Here is a 25842-nt window from a genome sequence, read left to right on the forward strand (position 1 = left end):
GGGAGATTCAGTGAGGGAGGGGAAGTGGTCAGGAACCCCGGATTCAAGGTCACAGCACCAGTCAGCTGGGACAAACACTCTATTGAGGGTCCGGGATGCACACGCAGCCCAGGGGGGAGCAGGGCAGCCTAGGTGAAGAGGCGGATGGTGCCGTCGGCGCCTGAGGAGAAGACCCATGGCTGCGTGGGGTGAAAGGCCACGTCCAGCACGCCCAGGTCTCGCGTCAGCACGTGTCCCCTCAGCACCTTCACGGGCACCAGCAGCGGGTTCTGCAGCAGGTCACTGTTGGCGAGGAAAGGGGCTCAGGTCACGGTGGCACGGGCCCCCCCCAGCATGGACAGGGTGGGCAGGGGTCAGCACTCACTTATACACCATCCCATGGCAAACGATGACACTGCCGTCGTCGGAGCCAGAGGCGAAGAGCGGGTACCGGGGGTGGAAAGCCACTGCCCGCAGGGCCTTCTTGTGGTGCCTGGGGAGGACCTGATTGAGAGCAGGCTCAGGAAGGGGGAGGAGCCCACCACACCCTCTGCAGCACCTCACCTTAGCACCCTGTATGGCCGAGTGGAAAGGTCCAGGTCAAACCACACCAACTTGCTGTCATAGCTGCCACAGATGACGTTGTCACCTGGGGGCAGACGTGGTGGTGGGGACCCGACAGCCATGCCTGGCAGGGTACACGCCCCACCTGCCGGGTGCACCCCCCATGCCCTCACCTGCGGGGTGCACCGCCAGGCTGGACACCCACTTGCAGTTTGGCATCAGCTTCTTGGTTAGCTCCTGGCGCAGCAGGTGGTAGAGGCGGACGCTGCGCTGGGAGGCCACGAGCAGAAAGGGCCGCGCAGGGTGGAAGGCCACACGCTGTACCTGTCCGTGGCTGCGGCGGAAGGGGCTCTGGCTCCGCCGCCGGCTCAGCTGGTGGATCAGCACCTGGGTGTGGCCTGGGGCTGCCAGCACCACAGCCATGTAGTCCCCTCGCCCGTGCCAGGTCACCTGTGTCACTGGCTGCAGGAGAACGAGGGTGGCTGAGCCGGGCCCTCCCCTGCCCTGTGCCCCATCCCCCCCACCTCCACGGCCCCCCCACCTTGCCGTGGCGGATGCGCAGCCGCAGGCCCTCCTGGCGCTCCTCCTCTGAGGCTTCCAGCCAGTGGGCGGGCTGCAGGGCGGGCTCCGCGGGTGGGGAGAAGCCGCTCAGCAGCTGGTCCGTGCTGCCCACCACCAGCCGGTCCCCCAGGGCCGGGTTCAGCAGCAGCACCGCGTCCTCTCTGCAGGCCAAAGCCAGATGCAGCCCTTCAGGCCTAGGGCCCTCCCCTGCTGCCACAGGGACCCCCGGGCCTCACACTTACACTGCCACGGCCACCAGGCAGATGGTAGGGTGGGGGTTCCAGGCCACGCTCCTCACCACACCCCCCACAGGCACAGTCCTCATGCAGCGGGCGGTGGCCACCTCCCAGAGCCGCACCGAGCCGTCGTCAGAGCCTGGACATAGCAGACAAGGGCCCTCAGCACCTGGCCCTCCTGCCCAGGCCCCCATGCTGGGGTTGCCCCCACCTCAGGCCCACCTGAAGCCAGCCACTGGCCCCCCGGGGAGACGCTAAGGCAGCGGACAAGGTCTCCATGACCCCTGTAAACCTGCAGAGAAGGGGCAGTGAGGACATGGACAAAGAGAAGGGTGTGCCCCCCCACCCACCCCACCTGCTTACCAGGGCCTGGCACGTGGGGAAAGGCTGCAGGTCCCGTGGCCGGGGCAGCTTGGGGATGAGGTCTTCAGGGTCCACATTCACCTGGAGCAGGAGAGCACGTGGTCACCCGGCTCCCATCCCGTCCCATGGTCCCCCGTCCCCTGCCCAGGTGCCCTGCTGCCCCACATACCCTCATCTTGCGCTGCCGCGGGCACAGATAGAGATCGAGGCAGCGTTCGAAGCGCTCCTGGATGAAGCGGCCGTAGGCAGGCACGGCCCGCAGGCTGGGGAACTTGCGTGGCAGGAAGTTGAGTTTCCTCTCAGCCGGCTCTTGCTGCTCCCATGCCAGGCGCTGTGGAGACAAGGATGAGCCAGGAGCGCAGGGCTGGGAGCTGGAGTACAGACCCCCACCCCAGCACCAGGCCCACCTCCTCCTCGCTGGGCAGGTACTCAGGAGGTGGGTTGTAGGACTCGGCGTGGCCAGGCAGGGCCAGCTTGGGAGCAGGCACGTGCATCTTGTGACGTCCCAGCACAGCGTTGGGGTCCTCCTGGGCCCACAGGTCATAGAAGGTAGGGGTGGGGTCCTGGGGCCGGCGAGGCTGGATCCAGCCCATCTTGATGGCATGCACCAGGCGAGAGACCTGCACACACAGGCCAGGTCAGGGTGGGAGCAGCGGGGGCCGCACCCTGGAGGACAGGGCTGCACCCACCTTCTCCTTCTCCACCAGGGACGGGATGAAACTGCGCTTGTCGGCAGGTCGGTTGGTCACCGGGTGGATCATGAGGTCCCCACTGAAGAAGTCCACAGCTGGCTGGGGGAACAAGCACAGGCCTGTGGGCCAGGGTCCTGCAAGTGCCTGCAGACCCCAGGGGCCAGCTGCTGCCACCTACCTCATATGGATCAAAGCTCACGTCCCCAAACTGGCCCCTTTGCAGCCGCTGGACTAGGGCCACCTGCTCATCTGTCAGCCGCACATCACGTCCCGTCATCCGGTCCTGCACCATGCGCCTAGGGGGGCCACCCATCAGAGCCATGTTCAAGCCCTGCCCAGCAGGCCTGGCCCCACGCCAGCTTACCAGTAGTCAGGGTCGTCCATCTTGTCCAGGAACTGGTCCAGCTCGTCGCGTGTACGTATGGGCTTGTAGATGCGCTTGCCATCGAGGTCGTAGCCCACGTGGGGGAAGTCATCGTACCACTCCAGGGGCACATTGCCCACCGTGTTCCGGACATCCTGTGGCAGCAGGCCAGCGTGTCAGCACTGGACACCCACCATGCCCATCCCTCCCTTCGAGCCCCCAGGAGACAGATGGGGGGGGGCAAAAGCAAAGGGAGTGGCCTCAAGGCTGGCCAGGGGCAGCACCCAGGCACCCTGACACGTGCCTCTCCCTGGGGTGGGACGTGGCGCAGCGGCCGGCGCTGCCCCCCCACCCCCCTGAGCCCCAGAGGCGCCGGAGCTGTACCTTCACATTTTCCACTGAAGTGGTGCCAACCCCAGAGCCTCCCTCTGGATTCCTTGGCCAGGGCTCTGGGCAGCCACAGACAAGGGTGACCTCATCGCCCGCGGGCTCCCTCCCCTGGCGGGGGCCTTAGGCAAAAGTAGGTAGCCACAGGCAGGGACTCAGGGAAGACCCCACCAACCCACTCAAAGGGGAGGCAGAAGCCACTGCATTCTGCCCTGCAACCTTTTGAGGACCCCCAGCTCCCCCGGTCCTGCCCCCCACCCCACCTCCAGCGGGCAGAACAGCTACATTCCCGGACACACATTCCTGGTCGAGGCCCCTGCCAGCCACCACCCTCCCTCCGCCCAGCATGGAGACTGCTGCCCAGGCGGCCGCTTCCTGCAACAGTAGCCACAGGGGGAGGGGCCCCGAAAAGACTGAGCACAGCTGGGAGCCTGAGGTCCCCTTTGCAGCAGAACAGGATCCCTGGGCCCTGTTCCTCTGCACCTGCCCCTCCCAAGACCTGCTGACTTCAGTCCTCCCAGCAGGCCCATGCCCAGGGGCACCCCCTGTGCCCTTGCCCACCGTTAGGAATGCCTTCCCTTCTGCTCAGCACTGGGGAGGGGGGTTGTCTCTCTCCCATGCCCCAGGTCTACACAGCCACCCCTGAACTGGACAGACCCTGGGGGGCCCAGTGGCCAGGGGGAGAAGGCCCACAGGAGCACTGGGCAGGGTAACGGGGTGGCTTCTCCAGAGCAGGGGAGCAGCATGAGCCAGGAAAGGGGAGAGGGATTCAAGCAGAGAGCACAACTTGTGCCAGACCTGGAGGGTGCTGCTGATGCCAGAAGGGGGCAGGTGCAGGACAGACAGGCTGTGCCACCGGGCGACCCCACGGGCAAATCTGGAGGGGGCAGCCAAGGGGTTTGGGGCTGAACTGCAGCCCCTGAATGCTCCTCTGTGCCCCTCCTTTGCCTGGCACAGAAGGCCCAAGTGTACAGGGGAGGGAGAGACAGACAGGGTGTGGCCACGCGCCTGGGCCAGGGCAGCTGGGTTAACTTGGTCATGCCAGGGCAGAAGGCCGGGTCATGGGTCCCACTTGACCCTCCTGCCCCTGCTGAGGGGCGGCGGGAGGGGGCTACACAGCCCCAGCACCACCCAAACTGGCTCCTGCTTCCCGGAGACAGCAAGATGCTCCAGGCCCCTTCAGCGTGGCGAAGGCAGAGGGACGCAGGGCCCCTGCTCCGAGCGCCTCCAGGGGCCGGGAGGCGGGGAGGAGGGCGGGCCGGCGCGGGGGAGGGGCGGCCGCCGCTATAAAGGCCCGGCCCGCGGCCCCGCTCCAGCCCGGGACGCACACGTGCGCGCGGCGCCGCAGCCGCCACCGCGGGCGCCCAGAGACCCGCGCTCCCCGGCCCGGCGCCCGCCCGCCCGCGAGGCCCGGTGGCGGCATGCGCTGCGCGCGGCGGAGCTGACGGCGCGCCCGCCGGCCACATCCCTCGCCATGCTGCGCTCGGCGCCGCCCGGCCGCTACCTGTACCCCGAGGTGAGCCCACTGTCGGAGGACGAGGACCGCGGCAGCGAGAGCTCGGGCTCCGACGAGAAGCCCTGCCGCGTGCACGCCGCGCGCTGCGGCCTCCAGGGCGCCCGGAGGCGGGCCGGGGGCCGGCGGGCCGTGGGCGGCGGCTCGGGGCCTGGGGGGCGGCCCGGCCGCGAGCCCCGGCAGCGGCACACGGCAAACGCGCGCGAACGGGACCGCACCAACAGCGTGAACACGGCCTTCACGGCGCTGCGCACGCTCATCCCTACCGAGCCGGCCGACCGCAAGCTCTCCAAGATCGAGACGCTGCGCCTGGCCTCCAGCTACATCTCGCACCTGGGCAACGTGCTGCTGGTGGGCGAGGCCTGCGGCGACGGGCAGCCGTGCCACTCGGGGCCTGCCTTCTTCCACGCGGCACGCGCGGGCAGCCCCCCGCCGCCGCCGCCCCCGCCCCCGCCGCCCCCTGCCCGCGACGGCGAGAACGCCCAGCCCAAACAGATCTGCACCTTCTGCCTCAGCAACCAGAGAAAGTTGGTGAGTGTCGGCTGCGGGGCACCAAATCCAAATCACCCCTGCAACCCACACCTGTCGTGGAGAGGGCGGGGCCGAGGCAGGCCGAGGCCCCCAGCAGCACCTGTAACCCGTGTGCCGCCCCGGCCAGGGAGGAAGGAGCACAGGGAGGGTGCAGCTGGAGCAGGCAGGGCTGGGCCTCCCCTGGGCCTTCTCCCCCGGAGTCCTCAGGACACAGGCTCCCACGGGCACCTGAGAGGGCCACCTAGGGCCAGGTGGGGGTCTGGGAGGAAGCCAGGGCAGATCTGGAAAAAGCTGGGGTGCAGGAGCAGGGTTGGCTCAAGCACCCACCCTGCCCCCATGGGAAGGAGACCCTCTGGGGTCCCTGTGTCCCACCACAGCCCCTGCCACAGGCCTAAGGCTTATCAGGCACCTGCCGTCCCTCCCCCAGCCCTTGCCCCTGGGGCTGCCCCCTCAGACACCAGCAAGGCCGTGGGGTTGGCAGGCAGGAGGCTGGCGGGAGACGTGGGGGCTGGGGGAGAGGGCCACGCTGCGGGAGACGCTGGCGGCTGTGATTTACAGCTCCTGCTGTGCTTGGTGGCACCGGAAAAGCAGGGAGAAAATACGGCGCGGCTTTTCCCAATCCCCACTTCCTCTCCAGACAGCACGCGCGAGCTCCTGGGGCCTGAACATCTGGGAAATTTAATGGTACAGTTTCGGCCGTGCAGCAGCGTACTCTCCTCCCCAAACTGCACGGGAAGCTGGGCGAGCGTGGAAGGCAGCTGCCTTCACCGCCCACACCTGGGACAGCACCCAGTGGGGACGTCCAGAGGCGCGGGCTGGCACTGGGTCTCTGCCCAGGCCCTGACACTGCCCCTCCCCTCTGCAGAGCAAGGACCGCGACAGAAAGACGGCGATTCGGAGTTAGAGGCGGATGCCGCTGGGCGATGCGCAGAGAGCCCCCCACGGACCTGACTCGGGCACAGGCCTCCTGTGAGGGCGCCCACCAGGCCAGTCCTGCCTCCGGCTAAGAGTGGGGCCGATGGACAGGCAGGCGGTGGCAGGACTCTGAGCTGGCCCCAGCACTTGCCCAGACCCACTGGAACTTTCCGTGCTGGCTTCCTACCTGGGTTTTCTTCTGGTCACTACGTGCTGGCATCTTGTGTCTTTGATATGATAATATAAAGTCTGAAATTTTGTATAATTAAAAACAAAACAATTATCTTCCAAACATGGAAGCACACTGTTCCCTTGAACGGTTCAGGATCCATGCTGAGTCCAGCCTGAGTGGGCACTCCAGCCTCAGGCTCTCTCTTCTCACGTCCTGTGTTCCCTGTGCTGGAGGCACCCTAGGACTCAGGGCCATCCCTCCCAGGCCCGAGGCCAAGTGAGGTGCCTCCTGTCAGGGACAGTGGCCTGGGGGCTAAGGGAGGCTAGCCAGGGAGCAGAGGGCAAGAAAAGGTGAGAGCAAGTCCCCGCCACATGGCGAGGGACTGAGTGGGACACAGCCAGCCCTAGGACAGGGGAGCAGCCTTGCCGGCACCCAGGTACCCAACAAGGGTAAGGAGGGCAGGGCTCGCAGCACGCAGCACGCGGGGCCCCGGGGAATGGGCACTGCAGCCTTTGCTCACAGAGCCCCAAGAAGTGGAAATGGGGAGAAGGCTGAGCGAGGGGCTGCTTGGCAGAGGGGATTCCCAGGCCTGGGCCGGGTGGCAGCCGCCTGTATGTACCCCTGGGTACCCACACCAGGCCCAGCCTGGCTCCCCCTGCACAAGCTGTGAGCAGAGAAAGGCCACAAGCCTCTGCCCCTAGCCCTGCACTTGGCCCCTTGCAGCGCTGCCCACACTGGGAGGACCCCTGGCCACCTACCACTGTGCTCCACCCGACCCCTCCAAAGGCCCCACCTGCCCGTGAAGAGGGCCATTCAGGCCCCCTCCCTGAGCTGTGTGCAGCTGGCTGACCATTAAAATCCTGCAGGTGACAATTATAGTTTAGTAGTGTGAGCCCCATGGGCACAGCAGAGAAGCAGGGCGGGGCGCCCTCCTGTGGGCCACCTCCCCCACCAACCCAGGCAGCCAGCAGCCTGACTTCCCGCCAGCACCCGCGGGGTGGGGAATGGCCGAGAGCGCCAGGTGCCGGCCCCGGGCCCTCCAGCCCTCAGCGCAGGCTCAGGGCCCCCAGTGACGCGCCCTCCTGCCCCAGGGAAGGCCAGGTGCTGAGGCCCACGTGGGCACCCCAACAGGGCAGGGCCAGAGCCGCCTCCCACCCCCCCTCATGGATGGGCTCCAGGGACTACAAAGCAGGAAGCAGTGGTGTAATTTTGGAGGAAGTTCTCAAAGCCAGAGCCGTTAAGGATGGAGGGGACTGTGTCCAATCTGATAGAAACGTAACAGGATAAAAAGTCACAACGGCAGGTTCCATTCAGAGAGAAACCCAACCCCAAATTTCCTCTCCTTAATCCTGCAAGAGCCTACAGCTGGCCAAGCAGTGGGGGAGAGGGCAAGCTTGGTCACTGCAGGAGTCCCCCACCCCACCGCCTGCCCGGGGAGCCAGGCCCCAGGCAGGGGACCTGGGGGTCCAGCTGTGGGCTGAGAGGGGCACCCCGATGCTGCGAGAACACAACCTGGGGGAGGTGGCCGGCAGGCAGGTGCCCCCAGGATCTCCATGCCTGCCTCTCCAGCCCCACTGGACACCGTCCAGTTCTGTGGGGAGGGTCCATGGCCCACCTGCCTCTCACCCACTGGCCTCACAATTCTATGCCTGGCCCAGGTGGGAGGTGCACCCGAAGATGATGGGTGGCCAGGTGGGCACCCACCTCGCAGTCACAGGGTGACCTGGCCAGTGTGAGGAGCAGATGGGGGGAGCATGCACTTTGTAAGAAGGCCTGAGAGAAGAAAGTGCATTAGGAATGACACCCCTGAGAGCTGAAGGACAGATGGCAGCGAGATGGGGGACATGGGCATCGAGGACCCTTGCCTGGAGCCCAATGCAGGAGGATGGGTCGAGGATGCTGGGAAGGCAGTGGGAGAGGACAGGCCGCTGGGACGGTCCCCAGGGGCCTGGCCGGTCAGGGCACAGTGCATGCAGGCCAAGCCCTTCGCTGCTGGGCCTGTGACTCCAACAGCGGCTGCAGCTTGGCCGGCCTCAGGCCTGGGCAGCAGGCCCGGTCGCTCCCTGAGCTGCACCGGTAGCAGCAGCGGCCCCAGCCCGCCAGCCAGCAGGAGAGGAAGGGGAGGGGCGGAGGAGGAGCACGCCGTCACCCTCCACCACTCCAGAAATTCAAACCAGACCGGGGGTGGCGGGCCTGCCCGAGCCCCGAGGCCCCACGCGCGTCCACTCAGCTACTCACAGCCTCCAGGCCAGGATGGCAGGTGCTCCCCACCCACTGCAGCCCGCCTCCTCCCCAGAATGCTAGCCTCACCCTCACCAACCTGAGGGCCAAGGGACAAAGACCCAGGGCTCCCTGTGTGTGTGCCCCACAGAGGCAGTTGGAAAGGAGGGGCCGGCCAGCACCCTGGGCCAGCAGCCGCCACTGCGGGCCAAGCTGGGCTGGAAACACTCGGATCGGCCTCAGCTGTCAACTCCCTGTCCCCGGCCCGGGGAATGAGCTGCTGGCGGCACTACATGATTCATCACCAGGCCGCCTGCGCCCGCAGGCCAGCCGGCCCCCACCCTGCTCAGCACCTGCGGGCTGCCAGGAAGCACATGTGACCCCTCAGGGGCCAGCGCCCGTGGACCCCTCCGGGTCAGGCACCGAGCTTGGTCCTGGGAGCCCAGGCTGAGGGCACAGACAGCCCCCAGGTCACACTCTCCTGGGGGGCCACTTTGCCCCAAGGATAAGCCTGTGGGATGAGGCCGGCAGGGGTCCCCCGCCCCCGAGGCTGCACCGGACACAGGCAGCAACTGGCTGATGTGTCGGCTGGGATTTTTCCGCTCTCGATGAGCCCCCTCCCCTCCCCCTCCCCAAAGTGGCTGCAGCTGTCAGGACCGCAGATTGGAACTGCAGGTACGGCGCTGGCCCGCTGCCCACCTCCCTCCCGTGTCTGTCTGCGAGAGAGGAAGCCGGCCCACCTCTGGAATCCTTCACTCTCTCCTCATTCGCCTCTCCCACCTGTCCCCGGGGAGCACGGGGTCAGCCGCCCTCGCTCGGTCTCTCTCTTTTCCCGGCCCCTCTCCGATTACAATGCCGGCAGTGTTCGCTCAGCTCCCCTGCACGAAGCTCCCGCCTGTCTCGAAGCGCCACTCGGCCTTCCTGCACCTCGTCCCTCCTCACCCCTCCACGGTGTTTAATCTCTGTCGGAGTGCCTGGCGGGAGGGGGCTGGGCTGTGCACCCCCGCTCACCTGCTGCAGCTGAACCTACAGAAGGTTCCCGCAGGATGAGTCCTAGTTGACAGACCAAAGGGGAGAAAGCCAGGCCCTCCTCGGCCTCTTCCTGCACCAAAGGCCAAAGCTAGTCGAGAGGACCCCAGCAGGGGATGGGGCCAGAAGCAGAGCCCGCTGGCTGTAGCCGGCTGGGCTGGGATGGGCCAGGCAGGGAACTCAGAACCACTTTGCCCAACCTCCTCTATCAGACTGCCCCTTCCGTTGGCTGACTCAGGTGGCAGGGCACGTCTGCAGAGGCCAGCCCAGATGCCCCCACCTCTGTCTGTCTGGGCCCACCGCTGAGCCAACAGACATGTTCAGGCACAGGGCCCCTCGGAGCCCAATGCTTGGCCTCCACCAGCACCTCTAAGGCTGTGGGGGAGCAAGTCCATGCCCCATGGGTTCCACAGGGTGGGGAGAGGGCTGCCACTGCTCGTGGGTCCTCAGATACCCGAGGCCCCCACCCACCTGCCCCTCTCCTGGGGCTGAGGAGGATCCAATGGGCATTCCCATGTGGGGCACCCCAACTCTTGGCTTCCTGCAGGCAGGAGCTCCCAGAAATTCCTTTGGGAGTGCTGGAGGGAACATAGGTTCAGGGACCCTCACTGAGTGGGGCAAAGGCCTGTTCTGAGCCCCACTATTCGAAGACAGAGCTGCTGCTTCAGGTTGGGCCTGATCCCAGAGCTCCACACCTACCCTCAGCCCCGCCCAAAATCTCCTTCTGGAGGACTCACCCTCAGCCCCAAGCACTGCCCACACACAGCAGCCTCTGCCTGTGGCCCCTGGGACATGTGCCTGGTCCCCACTCTGCAGCCAGCACCCCCACCCACCCTTGCCCTCCACACGCCTGCCCTTGCAGCTCCTGGCTCCACTGGCCACACCTCCAAGCCCAGGTAAACCCCTCCTCCCAGGAGGCTGTCCCAGCGCCCTCCACCCACCCGCTGGGTTCCTGCTGCCAAGGACCACCCGCTGGGTTCCTGCTGCCAAGGAACCGGGCTCCAAGTGGGCACACAGCAGCCCCCAGGCTGCCACCACTCACATGACCCCGCTGGAGGGAGGACATGGCTCTGAAGAAGCCCCACCTTCACCTGCCAGCTGCCGCACAGCCCCCCAGGCCCCAAGAGACCCTGCTCTGTCCCAGCATGCTCACTATACCCCTCGTGAGGGGCAGCTGTTTCTGCCATTGCTGGTCCTCACCGGCCCCACCCTGCTGTCCCCAGGAGAATCCCCTCTCCCAACTAGGAAAATCGGACGCAAAGGGTAGCTCTTGGAAGTGCCAGGCCTACACAGGGTGGGGGCACGCAGGCGGGAGTGGGTGTGTCCCCCCATCCAAGCACTGTGTGCCTGGCCTAGGGTGCAGCCAGGCAGAGGCACCAAGGGGCACTCTGCGGTCACAGCCATCATACCCACCAGGCCCTGCAGCCACCTGCGAGGCCGAAAGTCAGCGGCGCACACAGTATCCCTCCCAGGTGAGGCCGGTGGGAGCAGACCAGTGGGAAGGGACCAGACCCAAGGGGCCGCATGAGCCCGGCCAGCGGCCCCGTTCAGAGGCTGGCCGTGGGGGTGGAAGGCCGCCAGGGAGCCTGGGGCGGTCTGCGAGGCCGAGACACGAGCAGGCTGAGCGCCGGGCGCTCTCCACAAACAGCTCGGAAACCTGAGCCCACAGGCTGCGGCTGCCAGCAGCGACGCAAGCGCTCTGAGCACGGGCGGCCAGGACAGGCGGGGGCGGGCGGTCCGGGAGGAGCTGGAGGCCGCCAGCGCTGGAGGCAGCTGCCGGTTCAGTAGCTGGGAGAAGCCATTAACGGCGTTTGGCGAGAGAGCAGAGGGGATCGCGGGCTGTGGATACAGACAGGCCCGGGCCCGTCCCTGCGGGATCCCGAGTTACAGCCGAGGCCGGGGCGCCGCGGAGCCGGCCAGGGCCGCAGCCCCACCCCCAGCCAGGTCTCAGGTCTCGCAGGGGACAGGAGGGTGTCAGGCCCACAGGGTCGAGAAGGGAGGCTCTTCCCAGCCTCTCTGGCCAGAGTTCACAGCTGCCCTGAACCCCTCACCCTGACCACACTTCCTAGACAGACAGGGCCGCTGCAGGCCAGCCTCAGTTTCTCCCAGCTGCTTGAAACAAAGATATGGGGCCGCCACTATGAAGGCTGCCGGCCCCGCCCCCGCCCCCACCCCACCTCCCTGGGGTCCTGGCGGACGGATGAGATCACGTCTGTGAGGTGAGGGGTAAGGTGGACATATGGGGGTGGGGCGGACATAGCTCGCGGGCTCCTCAGGGCTTCCCCTACTCCACTGTGGCCAGGACCAGGCCCAGCAGCACACCCAAGGGACTTTGGCCCTAGTGCAGCTTAGGATGTGAATTTGGAGGAAGGGACTGAGGAGGGCAAATGTGTGGAAACAGGAAGCTGTAGAGGTGAAACATCCCTCACTAGTCAGTGTTTGGGGGGTGTCCCCAAAGGCAGACCAAGCATAGACCAACAGTCAAAGGGCCCAGAAGCCACAGCGTGCCCCAGCCCAGGCCTCAGGTCTAGACTCCGAGCAGGGGGCAGGGCGGGGCCAGGGGAGGGGAGGCTGGGAAGTGCTTCCAGTCCACCACGCGGCCGCCCAGCTCGGTTCCCACTGAGGCTCTCTCTCCAGGGAGCACACCCCTCATCAGGAAACCCCTACCAGCTGCTAGGAGCCATCCAGAGCCTGAGTGGGGTCCTGGCACCACTGGCCACCTCCAAGGACACTGCTGGGAGAAGGGGTTTCCCATCACAGGTGCCAACCAAGCATGGCACAGCCGCAGGGGGTGCAGGCCTCTGCACCCCTTAATACCCTCTCTATCACTCAGGCCCTGCACTCCTTACCCCGTCTGTCCAGGCATCCCATGGGACCCTCGCCACTCCAGCCTCCCAGGCCTGCTCTCTGGAGCCCACCCCGCTTTGCTGGGTTGCAGAGATGCAGCCGCAAGCTCAGGGTGCACAGGAACCCTCGGCACATGCGCTTCTCGGGGGAGAGGAAGCATCTGCGGGACCTGGCCTGGCTCCTGAAAGCTGAGCTCTGCCGCCCCCTCGAGCCGCTGGCCGGCTGTGCTGGCAGAAGCGCCGGACGGGCGGGCATCGTGGCTCCCTCCTGTCACTCAGACCAACATATGGGATAGTCATCGCCAGAGGAAGCAGCCCCCAGCCCCCGCAGCCCCCGCAGCGGCTCCGGGACAGGCCCGGCCAGGAGGAGCATCTCTCCGCGGGCAGGCCAAAGGCCCCTCCCCCGGCCTCCGCACTCCATTTACAATCATCATCGATTTCTCAAAATACCAAATATAAAAAAGTAGCCGACAGGATGTGGCTGCCGACAGCCAGAGCCCCTGGGAGAGGGGGAGACAGGCAGGGAGCCGCGTTGCGCTGGCCCCCCCTCACCGAGTGCGCCCGCTGCTCCGGCCAGGAAACCAATTTATTTTGTTTTGTCTCTGTTCTCTGAACGCACAGAGACCGGATCGGGCGGACGGCCAAGGCTCCTGCAGCCGCTGCCAAGAGAGCGCGAGGATGGGGGTAGAAGCCGAGCAGGGGAGGGGGCGCGTGCCTCCCCAGGCCCCAGGACAGCCCCTGACAGGCGGCAGGAAGAGCTCCTGAGGGGCGAGGACCACTGTCCCTGCAGGCCCCGCAGCACAGCATCGCCTCCTGCCCCCCAGGCCCATGGCCTCAGGAGGCGCACACGTGGGGTGCTTACACCAGGAGGCTTAGCACAGGGGCCGCAGCCCTGCCCAACGGCCAGGATACACCAGGGAGAGGACAAGCGGGCAAGCACCACAGCCACCTCCGGGCTCAGAGCTCCTCAGCTTCCACCCCCTGCCCAACCACCATCAAAGCCTGCGGATACACACAGAGCACCCTCAGCCCAACAACAAGCTTTGCCCTTCGGACCCTCGAACTCGAGAGGGGCGAACAGATCTGCTGAGACCCACAGGGCCTGTGCCTCAAGTACGCTGGGGAGGGGTCAGAGCACCCAGGGCCACCGGTCTCCTGCAAGAGGCTGGCAGGCGGTGCTGCCCTCCGACCTGGTGGGGCAGCACCTGGGCCTGTCACCCCTATGGCCCAGGGCACATTGCCTCGTGTGGTGGAAGACCCCCCGCCTCTCCATGCCCACCCAGAGCATGAGCACAGCCCCCACAGAGCACTCAGGGGACCCCAGCATCAGCCAGCTACCCCAGAGACATGCCCAGGGGTCCATGGCCCAGGGCTGAGACATGGGCATGGGGCCGCTGTGCCATGCCCAATGCCCCTTCCCTCCCAGGCGATGACACACACATTCCTGCAGTCATGTGTCCCCAACCCCAAAATCGCTCTTCCAGACTGTGAGTGGGGCCCTAGGCCAGGACGCCCACTCAGGCCTAGCTGTGGCCGGGGCAGCACAGCCCACCCAGGGAAGGCCCCCCACCCCCACCCCTCGTGGCCCCAGCCCCACCTCCTCATCAGAGCTGTCTTCTGCGTACTCATCGCCGCCCTGCACTCGCATCTCCTCTGTCCTTGGAGAAGAGGTCTCGGCCTGCGGAGAGAAGAAGAGAGTGGCTACTCAGGACACTGACACCCTTTGACCTCAGGCAGATCCCAGGCCCAGGGTCTTCCGACTTCTCCTCAGTGGTGGGGGGCTTAGGAAGAAGTAATTGTCCCTTCTGCTGACTCTGAGGCCAAGGTTCCTGCCATCCCAATCTCTGAGCAGCTCCAACCTGGCCCTGGGCCTCAAGATTAGACTGGGGACACCCAGGTGCAAGTGGGCTTCTTTGGGGGCCCCACCCAGGGCCCTCTGTCAAGGGCCGGACCCATTACGACATCCAAGCTCTGGGGGAGGGCCCCAGGGAGGGGCTGAGACCTGGTGCCAGACTGGAAAAGGAGCAGTCAGCACCAAAGCCCCCAGCGAGGGCCCAGCCGCCCCCGCACCCCTGAACGAAAAGACAGCTGCAGGGCTCCTGGCCCAACGTCCCCCACCCGGCCCACAGCCGGTCCAGGGTCAAGGGCCAAGGCGGGGGCGGCCACTCAGCGGGAGCAGGTAAGGGCCAGGGGGTCACTCACACCTGGGCCAGTCCATCTGGGGGAGCACGTGGCACTCGCTGTCAGCCACCATCATGGGCCACAGCCCACTCACTCTGAGGGCAAGACCCTCACCCCAGGGGGCCTTGCTGGCTCCAGCAGCAGCTGAGAGCCACATCCAGCCCAGCTGGCCAAGGACCCAGAGAGGTACCCCAAACCCTCGGAATGCCAGGGAGACACGGCCCCCAGGCCCCCACCCCGCCCACAGCCCCAGGCCGACCCCGTCCCACCAGGTCAGCGAGTGGGTGCCACGGAGCATTCACATCCCCACTTAGAAAACAGATTCTCTTCTTGAGGGTGTTGAATGTATCAGAACCAGGGTTGATGGGGAAAACAGCCTCACCTCTCACCCCTGGGGGCAGTAAAGTCCTGGGGAGCAGGAGACCCTGGGCGCAGGCGCCCCCGCCCAGAGCCCACTCCCCCTGCCCATGCAGGAGCCAAGGCCTGCAAGGCTCTCTTCCTCTTGCCTGTTTTTCCCCTCAGTGTAAGGGGGGTGGGAGACTAAGTTTTTTTCCAGGCCAGGAACAAGGCAGGATTCGGTTTCCACGGCTCCCCCCACCCCCTGCTCCCCGTGCTGTGCACTGCAGGAGCCCTGCCCGCTGAAAGTGGGTCAGCACTGCCTGGCGAGCATGGGGCGCGGGCGGAGGGCGCGCCCCAAGCTCCTGCCTCTGCCCAGGGCCCAAAGCTCTCCTCCCATCCTCGCCCGCAGGAGCCTGCCCGCGGCAGCAATCAGCACACACACCTGCCCTGAGGACAGAGCCAGACCTCAGGGCTGAGCAGTTTCTGAGTCTCCTCAACAGGCACCCCAATGCCAAGCCACAGCCAGGGGCCACTCCTTGTGGCAGGGTCCGCAGTGCTGGCCTCAGGCCGGGCTCCATCGCTGCCCACAGTGCCAGGTTGCCCGATGTTCTCCACCAGATGAACTCCTGCGAGTCCCACACCACTTGTGCCACAGGCCACAGTCATGGGGACCCAGTGGGAGACAGCAGACATCCCTTGTCCTCCAGTGTTCTGTGTGCCTCACACGGCCCTGTGCTGGGCGGCTGGCCCCGGGCACGAGTGTGCAGGCATGAGAGCCAGACGTAGGTGGGTCCCTGGCAAGGGGAGCAAGGGTGGCCGGCGGGGCCCTGAGCTCCCACAAAAACAGACATCTAACACTCCTTGGGGCACTGAGGAGCCGCATCCCTTCCAGACTTGACAGCAGGGCAGACAGCGGCCGCCAGGGGGCAGCAGCGATGTGGGGCGCAGCCCAGCTCCCCAAACCAGAGGTCAGCTCTGGGAAGGAGCAGACCTGGCAAACCCCACCCTTTCAAAGTTTGGAGATACTCTGTTATAGTCGGGCGTTAGGCATTTTTTTTAAAAAGCTTAAGAGTTAAGAAAGAAGATGACTAAACCGTCAAACACAAAAGGACACTAACATGGGAACGCAGCTCCACGGTGCACCGCTGTCCTTGCCCTGTCTCTCACATGGCCCAGCACCGGCCGCCAGCATCCGAGACCCCGGGTCCTCAGGTGCAGACACAGGTGGTGGGGTCTTCCCAGATCCACGCAGCCTGCAGCCCACTAGCACATAACCCAAGACAGGCTCAACCCCGCACGGCGCTGTCCCCTAGACATGCTGACATGGACTGCCACAGCAGGCCCAAAGGGAAGCTGGGCTCTGGAGGCAAGTCCCTAGGCCAGGGGACCAAGGGTCTCAAGACGGACATCTCCTGGGGGGTGTGCAGCCTCACATCACAACTGGCGACTCCACAGCCGGGTGGCCGATGAGGGGCAGGCTGTGGGGTGGAGGAGCCCAGAGAGACAGCAGGGGCAGCAAGGTGCACAAGGGCTCGGGCCAAGGCACAGCAGGACTGAAGGGATGTCAGGCCAATGGCAAGCCACCCCCGAGGTGCGGGGCATGAGGACACCAGCATGAGGGACCATGGGCCATCAGCAGAGGAGGGCAGCAGGAGGCCGGCAGGAGTGTGGTACCAGCATGTGGGCCGGACCAGAGGCACGGGAGGTGCGGTGGCCACTACGGAGAGAGAGGCTGCACCGCCAACAGGGCAGCAGCCCAGAACACCCTGGGGGCAGGCAAAGGAGAGGCAGGGGAGGGTATGTGTGGGAAGGGCTGCAAGGAAGCAGCGCCAGGAGCCTGGGCCAGGCCTCACCCCGGACCCCAGGTGGCCTCTGGCCGTGGTCCTCAGGGGAACAGGCGCGCTTGCTTCTCCACCCAACCCCAGGACCAGAATATACCACAAGGACCAAAGGAGGGATCCCAAGGGTCTTCTGACAGCCTAAGATGGTATCCAAACAACGGTATCTCATTGTGATTGCAACAGACCCACTCCTGCCCAGCGTCAGGCCCAGCCCAAGCACACCGGCGGCCACCACCAACCAGCCACGCAGCAACACGGGCCTGCCACCTCCTCCTGGAGGTGGGACCATGACAGCCACTGCGGCGGCTCGGACTGGGTCAGGTGAGCTAGAACTTCACTCCCTGCACTGCCTTCTCTGTGGGGTCCAGGTCAGGCCCGCCCACAAGAGGGTTCTGTCAGAGACTTGGAAGGCAGAGGGAAGCAGCAGCCATCACACCTAAAGGTCCCTGTGAGATGCAGCTGGGCTTCTGCGCATGTCCTTGACATCTCAGAGAGGTGAAATCCAGACCAGTGCTGGTAACACACAGTCTCAGGGGTCCAATGGAGCAAAGACGCTTTGCACCAAGGAGCCTCCAAGAACCTAATACCAGGCTACAGACTCTTGACTGGACAAGAATGCTGCTAAGACTCCCTAAGGTGTCCAACAGAGAGAAGGGCTGGCATCAAAGAGCCCTGTGCATATGGCCCATCTAACAGGGAAGACATATATTGATACCTAGGAGACCCACATAGTTTTTAAAGAAAATACACCAGTGGGGTCTGAGAAGGCCCGAGATGATACAAGATGAAAATGCCCCCCATTTCTCAGGAAAAAAGAAGGTGACTCAGAGGAGGAGCACAGTCATTTTCAGGAGCAGGAGCCTGTCCTGCACAAAGAAATGGCCACGTGTGCCCAGCAATTTCAGGACCACCACAGGCCAGTGACTGCTACGTGCTACCTGCTTCCCCCAATTTAGAACAGAGCTATTTAACGTGTGACTGCGCACCACCACGGCACATGGCTGTGGGGAGGAGCCCAAGGAGCTTCACCTACACCTGTGCCTGGTTTGGACAAGACCCTGTGGCTGGGGCCGAAGCTGACATGGCAACAAGGTGAGGTTCTAAGGAGCCTGGGGGCAGGTGGAATGTGACTGTGGCTGTTTCAAACCATGGCTACAAACCTTTGACTTTCTTCTCATCAAGAGGCAGAGTCTATGTGCCCCTAACTCGAATCTGGGGGTGTTCTGGATGCTTCCCCTCTCCAAGGGAAGCAGCCCAAACTGACAATACATGCTCTGGGTCTAGGTCATGAAGGACCTGCAGCTCTGCCTGGCACGCCGGACGCTTGCCCTCAGAGCCCCGAGTCCTCATAGAGGGGAACAGACAGGTAGACAAGGATGCCAAGCGAGCGCCAGCTATTCAGGTCACACCAGGCTGGACACATGAGAGAAGAGGCCCCTGCTGTTCTTGCTTGGGATGCTCACCTGAGCCCCAGAACATGTGATGCGATGTGAGAGATGGTCCTCCTAGGACAGAATCTGCCAGAACCCCACAGGGGCACAGGAGAAGCTGATGTGCTCTCTGCAGTGGAGCCTAATTCTCTGCGGGAACACAGCTGAGGGAGGCTGTGGGATCCCCCCAGTCCCACTGACCATGATACCCCAGATGTGACACCACCACACCCTGCCTGAACTCTGATGCCCAGAAACGAGAGTGCCCTAAAATGGCTGTGTGATGCTGCGATGGGGAATGGAACAGGAGGGGCGCCCACAGGGGCAGCCACTCCAGCCACCGGTTCACGCCCACGGCTCCCTGGTGCACACCCAGGCACTAGTTGCTGGAAGGAGGCTCCATTAAGTAGCCAGTGAGAATCCTGGGCACGCCTCCTCCTAGTCCCCACATCACACTCCACCAGATGGCGCCAACACCCAGACCCCAGAGTACACAGGGACACCACGGCCTGGACTCCCGGACCCCCACAGCCCACTTCCTCCCCTCCTGGTGGCCCCCACCCACAATTCTCCAGAGCCATGATGAGCCCCAGGGGGCTCCTCCTACACAGGGGCTTGCAGTAAGCTCCACGCACAGACAGCACGGGCAGAACTCGTCTCAAATTATCTGGAAAATGCTCCTTACACATTGGGCATTACTACTGGGTCTTTCGTTACATTCTTGAACATGGCAAGCAGACTGAACTAATGAAAATGGAAACTTCTGCACAAAAGAGTAAGAATGCAAAATAGAAAAAAATCCCATATGAATAAAAAGAACCAAACCAAACAGGCCAAGTAGGAAAAAACGGATCTAAACAAGCACAAAAGGAAAGAAACAGCTTCAAGCACACAAATCCACATGACACGAGGAATGGAGAGAAGATGCGACGTCGGCGACATCATCTTTCCTGTGGGCTGGAAAGGCCTGCTACAAGGCCCGTTACGAGCACCAGAGAGCACCGCTGCGAGGATGCAAGGAGGGGAGACACTTCTGCTGCCAAGGGGCCCAGCGTGAATGGGGACACGGGCTCAGATGGGGCAGGGGGCATGTGGGGGTGGGAGGCCTAAGGAAATTCTCCTCTGATGTCAATTTTCTCCCCAAACTGAGAGCCACGCCAATGCCTGAGGGTGGAGACAGGAAGGGAGTGCGTGAACAGCAGGGAGCCAAGGTGAGGTGGGAGGCGGACGGGGTGGGGAGCAGGACTGTGGCCGAGGGCAACATGTGGAGGAGTGACACCTGGCATGCAGGGGCATGTGGGGGACACACAGCACCGGCTCCACGCAGCTTTCTTTGGTGATGCTGGTGCAGCCGTTGGGCACAGGGTTCCCTGGCCAGACAGGCTTGCAGACATGCTGTCAGAAGGGTGAGGGGCACGGGCTGGAGCATGGGCCCAGGTGACTGGGGGACTGGCCAGTAGACAGGGACTCAGGTCAAAGAGGCAGTGAAGGTCAGGGACAAGGGACAGGGCTGTCAGTTCTGAGGGGACCTGGAGGGAGGGGACTGGAGACAGGAGCAGGTGCTGGGAGTGGAAGCAAGGGAAGCGAGCTGACCCGGGAAGAAGATGAGATGGGACAGCAGAGAAGTGAGAGCTCCCCACCCCAAGGCTACACCAAATCCAAAATGGGCAAGCAAATCCACAGCTGTAAGCAGGTCAAGGCCATGGGGCCTCGCTGTGGATACACTGGGCCCTTCAAGGGACCTGCTCCAAGGAGGAAGGTCAGAGAGACACCAGCGCACGGCCCCACCTTTCTAGGCCCTTGCTCCCACCACTTACTGGCCCCCCAAATACACCGTGCTCTTCCTCACCTGAGTGCCTTCCACCAACAGCTAGGTGAGGAAGCTGAGAAGAGTACCCTCCAGCTCCTGCCAGCACCCCGACCATACCTCACGAGACCCTGCAGTCAGCCTGTGGCGATGCCCGATTCCCAGAAACAGTGAGGTCCATCTCAGCCATGAGCGAAGGCCCCAGGCAAGCAGAGGGCGGGGCCGGAGCCGCAGGATGAAGGCCAAGCTGGGCAGAGAGACCCAGGTTAAGAGGAGGCAAACGTGCAGGGTCCACATGGCATCCTGTAACCCACGCGGACAGAACAGAAACGAAACTCACAGAGCCGGAGCCCAACCCTCGAAACACGACAGGAATGAGCACTCTGCACGTCACACACTTACAGGTTCAGCTAAAACGGTTCTCAGAGAAACAGGAAAAGATGCCTCACTCCTAATGAAGGAAAAAAATCATAAAGCAACAAGAAGAGACTTTTCTCCCCATTTATCAGAGTGGGAAAAATAAAGAAGTTTAACCACACACTGTTGGCAGGGAGTGGGAAACAGGTGCCCCAGGGGTGGCTGCCAGGAGTGCGCAGTGGCACAACTCCGGGAAGGACACTCTGGAATTCCTTCCACAATTAAAAATGCACTGACCCTCTGACCTGGAAATTCTTCTTGGAATTTAATCCAAGAATTGCTTGCACGTGTGAGAACGAGCATAAAGGAGGCGACTGCAGCATCACTTGTAACAGTGGGCGATGGCAGCTGCCCACCCACTGGGGCTAGTCAGGCTGGCACCGCAGACACGGCGCACGAGGAGGGCTATGCACAACCCGCGGAGACAGAGGCACGGCAGAAGGCAGCGCGCAGGGGTGCTCGCCTTTGTCAGGAAACAATCAGACACTGCACAGACAGGAGCGTGGATGTGCAGACAACGCCCTGAAAGAGACCCAAGGACCAGAGACAGTGGTTGTCCTCAACCAGGAACAGGGCTGGGGAGGGCAGGACGTCCCTCAGGAGCTCCCAAGTGCTCTCCAGCACCCCTAGATGCTACATCATTCAATCACAAACACCCCTTACAAAGAAAGTGGTGGACATCTTTAAGTTGACACCAAAGGCCCAAGAGGAAGCGAAAGGTGAGAGGGAGGTGCATGCCACACAGCAGGACCAAGAGGGGCCTAGACTGAACAGGGCCGCTCCCACGAACGGGGCCATGTCACCAGGGCAACCAGAGCACCTAAGCAGGCAAGAAGGCAGGGCTTCTGCAGCTGGGCCCACAGCCATCTCTCCCTGTGGGAAAGGAAGGCAGAGGCCCAGTGACATCTCCATGGAACATGCCAATGGCCATCTGGCTGGGTCCTTATCTACGGAATGCTTTCAGCAGGATGTTCCCAGCCTGGGACAGCCTGTGGCACAGGCCGGAATCCACAGATTTACGGGGCACAGCTCCCTGAAAATGACCTATCAGCCTCACAACTACCAGAATAGCAAAACAAACCAACTGCCTCCTTCCTGTGTAGCTGACTTGGCTGCCTTTGTCACCTGATTAGTGCTTCTGGGCCAAGCACACCTGCCACAGGCAGAAAGGCCCGGGGGGCCACACCCACAATTAGGACCTCTCTCTGCTGGCCACTGCCTCAGGACAGGTGTCGTTGACATCACACAAGCGTTCAGCCTGACACCGTGGCAGCATGCCCTTCAGACGCATGAAGCAGAGTGGTCAAGAAGGGGGGCAACTGCCCACCCATCTTGGTAGGAAGTGGTGGAAGCCTTCACACAGGTTATGGGGGACACATCTTGTCAAAGGAATGTGAAGGAAACAGCAACAGGAGCTGGCTAAGGGACAAGTGGGAGCACAGAGCAGAAGAGAAGTTAGCAGAAACCTGCATGGCGTGGTGGTCAGCAGCGGCCCTGATATGAACCAGGCCCCAGAAAGGAGGCAGCTGGAGGGCAAGACAGTAGGGCTGTCTTCTCACCACAGATGTCACCTTCTCTTCAGGGAGTCCCCAGGCAAACATCAGTTTCATTTGCAAAGCAGCTCAGCTAAGACCACCAATTATTTGAAAGACTACACAGGCAGGGGCCGGCCCCACGGCCGAGGGGTTAAGTTCGAGCGCTCTGCTTTGGTGGCCCAGGGTTTCACATCCTGAGTGTGGACCTAGCACCGCTCATCAGGCCACGCTGAGATGGCATCCCACATAGCACAGCCAGGAGCACCACAACTAGAATATACAACTATGTACCACGGAGCTTTGGGGAGAAGAAGAAGAAGATTGGCAACAGATGTTAGCTCAGGGACAATCTTAAAAAAAAAAAAAGAAAAGGGGAAACAGATCCAGAAAGATTATTAAACTATTATCTGTTATTACCTGTGGTCACCAACTGCATCAAGCAGTGAATAGGAACTTCCACCCTTTATTCAATAGTGTTGATGTAAGATTTGGTTTTTTGTGGAGGAGGGTATATCTTGTAATTTTAAAAAGTTAAAAAGGCAGGAGGAGGGGCTGGCCTGGTGGCACAGAGGTTAAGTTCACACGTTCCGCTTCTCAGCGGCCCAGGGTGTGCCGGTTCGGATCCCGCTTGCAGATGTGGCACCACTTGGCAAAAGCCATGCTGTGGTAGGCATCCCATGTATAAAGTAGAGGAAGATGGGCATGGATGTTAGCTCAGGGCCAGTCTTCCTCAGCAAAAAGAGGAGGATTGGCAGTAGTTAGCTCAGGGCTAATCTTCCTTAAAAAAAAAAAAAAATTGGGGGAAACAGTCGCCTGTAATCCTACAAAACGTGGTCAACGCAGTTAATGTGTCACCTCCTCTCTGTGCACATCAGTGTTATAACGAAAGCCTGAATAGTGGAAGGTTTAAGTCTGATTTTAAATCTTTTCTTCCCAGGAAACAGATCAAACAAGCATGCCTTTTTGGTTTCCATTACAGGAGGAGACTCCTATACGAGCCAAGGTCATAACTTCCAGAACACCATGGCCATCGGAAGTATAAACACCTGTGGTTATAAACTTGTTTCTGAAACGTCCTAAACAACAAACGCCTTATTTCAGTTAAGTTAAGATTCCTCTCGGGGGGGCCCGGTGGCGCAGTGGTTAAGTTCACGTACTCCACTTCGACAGCCTGGGGTTCACGGGTTTGGACTCCAGTGCAGACCTACACACTGCTCATCAAACCATGCTGTGGCGGCATCCCATGTACAAAATAGAGGAAGACTAGCACAGATGTTAGCTCAGGGACACTCTTCTTCACCAAAAAAAAAAAAAAGAAAGAAAGAAAGAAAGAAAAAGATTCCTCTCACTTTTCTCACTTAAGAGCAGGGTACACCCTTCCCCATCATCACAGCAACAGATACGATGCCAAAGCCTCCACCCATGGGGCCACTCGGGCTCCTGCACAGCTGGGGTGGAATGGAGCTCCTGCTCAGCTCACCCCCTCACGTGTGTCCTTCGAGCCCCTCCCAGGCAGGCCCCCACAGGCAAATGCCCACCTCAAGCTTTGCCCTAGGAAACCCACCCTACAAGTGAACCTAGCAAAGCGGGCTGAGTCCCATGGAGAGGTGACGTCAGAATCACTGAGGTAGAGGCCCAGGCGTGTGGACTTTTAGAGTTCCTGTGAACAGAGCACCTAACTGTGCTTGAAGACCAGTGCCCTAGACCTCCAAGAACTCCAGCTCCAAACAAGGTCTACCCAGCCCCAAATGTGCCCCCAGGCTCATCAGAGGAGAGAGGAGGGCCTTGGAGTCCCCAAGGAAACTTGGAGAAAGCAGTGTGGGGACACCCACCCAGAGACCCTGGGGGGCACCTTCATCTAGTGGGAGAGCCCACTGGGAGGCTCCTCACTCACCCACCGCACCTGCTGCCCAGTGGTCTTCTCCATCCCACTGTGGTTCTCATCACCGCTGGCTCCATTCTCTTCCTCGGCAGTGGTGTCTGCACTACTGTCACTGCCAGAATCTTCCAGGCCTGAGAACACACTCTCCTCGCTGTCAGAGAGGCCGGAATCTCTGCCATCACCAAGGCTGAGGGCAGGGGCGCAAAGAAGAGACAGCTGCAAGGAGCACAGTGTTAATGCTAGCCAGACCCCACAGCCCGACCACTGGCCTCGCCCACCAGGCACCAGGCACTGACCCATGCGTCTGTGTGGCCAGCCTCCAAGGCCACAGCCCTTAGGTCACAAGCTTCCACCTTCACCAGAACCATCCACCCAACCCAGGCCTTCCTCACCGTCCACCTCTGCTGACAGCATGGTTGCCTGCCCTTGGAAGGGACATTTAATTCCTAGCATCTCACAAGGGAAGGACTTTGCAAGGACAATGTCCCTTCTTAGAGCCCAGTTCCATTGCATTAGCAACACTGGCTCTCCAACCTCTGCACCCCACCCTGGCACTCAAGGTCCCAGAGCTATAAGGGCACCAAGGCAGGGACTGTGGCCAGCAGAGGACCAGAATCCCTGAGGGGTTTTTCCCATCTGACATAGAAGCCTCCATACCCTACCAGATTGGGACCGACAGTTGATCACTAAGTTGTAAATGTTGGCTCAGGAGTAATAAAAATGATGCAAGCTTTACTTAAAAACATGTATATACCTGTTCAGCCACTCCTGGGGTAGGACCAAGCAGAGCTCTGCTGTCCAGACACCATCTCATCCCTAACTCTACAGGACACAATGCACAGTGGGTGGGCCCTGTCATTGCCTTTTAAAAGTGGAGCAAGAACTTGTAGACCTTTAGAAAGCATTTGCGTGCAGAATCCTACATTTCACTGTTTCTCAAAAGTTTACAAGTCTCTCACCTAATTGGACAGCCAGAACTTACCAGTTATTCCACAGCGCTCAACTTAGTTTTCATGGAAGCAACTCTGACAGACACTCACTCACGCTGCTTATCTCCAATATCTAGTCAGCTACACAGTGACAGTGGCAAGTGTTCCTGATGAGTATAGAGCCCACTGGTGGAAGTAGGCAAGCCTGGCGCCCAGAGCTGCCAGCTGGCAGCGGACCACTCGAGGACAGGTCACAAGGCAAAGGGGCAGCCTGAGAATACAGCTAGGTGGAGTCGGCTGAGAGGCTCGACTGTACATGCCTTCTACGACTGTCTACGACCCAGATTTGATGACACCCCCACAACCAAACCGGGGTTCAGCTGGACAGGAGTAGCGGCAATAGAGCCAAAACAATGTGTCCAATGCAGCAGGCACTCGGTTCTATTCACGCTTTCTTATTCCCATATCCTTTTTAATTTTGACAGAGGATCTAACATACTAGCAGTGTACAAACATATAAGTATTTAACAGCGGTGCAAGCTCAGATCTTAACAGTAGAATGTATAATTCAAAGGGTCTGAGAGGCTGCTGCACAGGACGCCAGCTCTCCTTCCCATGCCTCTCCTGCGCAGACTTTTCTTCCGACCCACAGAGCCGCCCCGCCCCCACTCCAGCCGCCCCTTGAGCAGGGGGTGCTCTCTGCCCAGGACTCCCCTCACAAGGCCACTTCCAGCAGAGGGCAGGCGACCCCTTCTTCCTCGCATTCCCAGACCCGCCGCACGCTGGGAGGGTTCGCCGTGGGCCGGAGGGCCGAGGAGCCTCCACGTGCGGCCCGCGCCCCGCCGCCCGCGCCCCGCCGCCCTGCTCCCGCTCCCGCTCCGCGCAGCCCGCTGTCACCTCCTCTGGCTCCGGCACGGGCTCCGGCTCGGGCGGCCGCTTCCCGGGCCGCGCCCCCTTCGCCGCCGTAGCACACCCTGCGCCCCGTGCGCCCGCCATGCTTCCCGGCCTGTCCCGACCCGCTTCGCCACTTCCGGCAGCGACCCGGCCGCTTGGGCCTGGGGGCGGGACCCGTGGGGTCAGGGGGCGCGGCCTGCCTACCCCGCCCGGTC

The 25842-nt window shown here is 62.3% G+C and overlaps 3 protein-coding genes across 3 annotated transcripts in view; 2 read left to right on the forward strand and 1 right to left on the reverse strand.

Annotated features, from left to right (window-relative positions):
• MROH1 (maestro heat like repeat family member 1) overlaps window positions 1–2446 on the forward strand; it is a 98326-nt gene extending 95880 nt beyond the window's left edge. Inside the window, exon 45 of the mRNA XM_070481883.1 lies at window positions 2411–2446. Within this exon, the coding sequence (XP_070337984.1) occupies window positions 2411–2421 (11 nt within the window). The 3' untranslated portion in view covers window positions 2422–2446. The remainder of the gene's footprint in view (window positions 1–2410) is intronic.
• On the reverse strand, window positions 62–25798 carry BOP1 (BOP1 ribosomal biogenesis factor). The gene is made up of 16 exons (XM_044780886.2): window positions 25631–25798; window positions 23817–24020; window positions 13970–14050; window positions 2760–2914; window positions 2574–2691; window positions 2393–2494; window positions 2111–2323; window positions 1873–2034; window positions 1704–1784; window positions 1563–1632; window positions 1347–1479; window positions 1085–1265; window positions 717–1005; window positions 544–628; window positions 365–472; window positions 62–282 (listed from the first exon to the last, which is right to left on the reverse strand). The coding sequence occupies exons 1-16, from the start codon at window positions 25727–25729 to the stop codon at window positions 129–131; spliced, it is 2235 nt and encodes a 744-aa protein (XP_044636821.1). The 5' UTR covers window positions 25730–25798; the 3' UTR covers window positions 62–128.
• On the forward strand, window positions 3827–6397 carry SCX (scleraxis bHLH transcription factor). Its single transcript, XM_044780931.2, has 2 exons — window positions 3827–5190; window positions 6056–6397. The coding sequence occupies exons 1-2, from the start codon at window positions 3961–3963 to the stop codon at window positions 6092–6094; spliced, it is 1269 nt and encodes a 422-aa protein (XP_044636866.2). The 5' UTR covers window positions 3827–3960; the 3' UTR covers window positions 6095–6397.
• Window positions 25799–25842: the final 44 nt, after the last annotated feature.

Source organism: Equus asinus, chromosome 12 (genome assembly GCF_041296235.1).
Source record: "Equus asinus isolate D_3611 breed Donkey chromosome 12, EquAss-T2T_v2, whole genome shotgun sequence".
Lineage (NCBI taxonomy): Eukaryota > Metazoa > Chordata > Mammalia > Perissodactyla > Equidae > Equus > Equus asinus.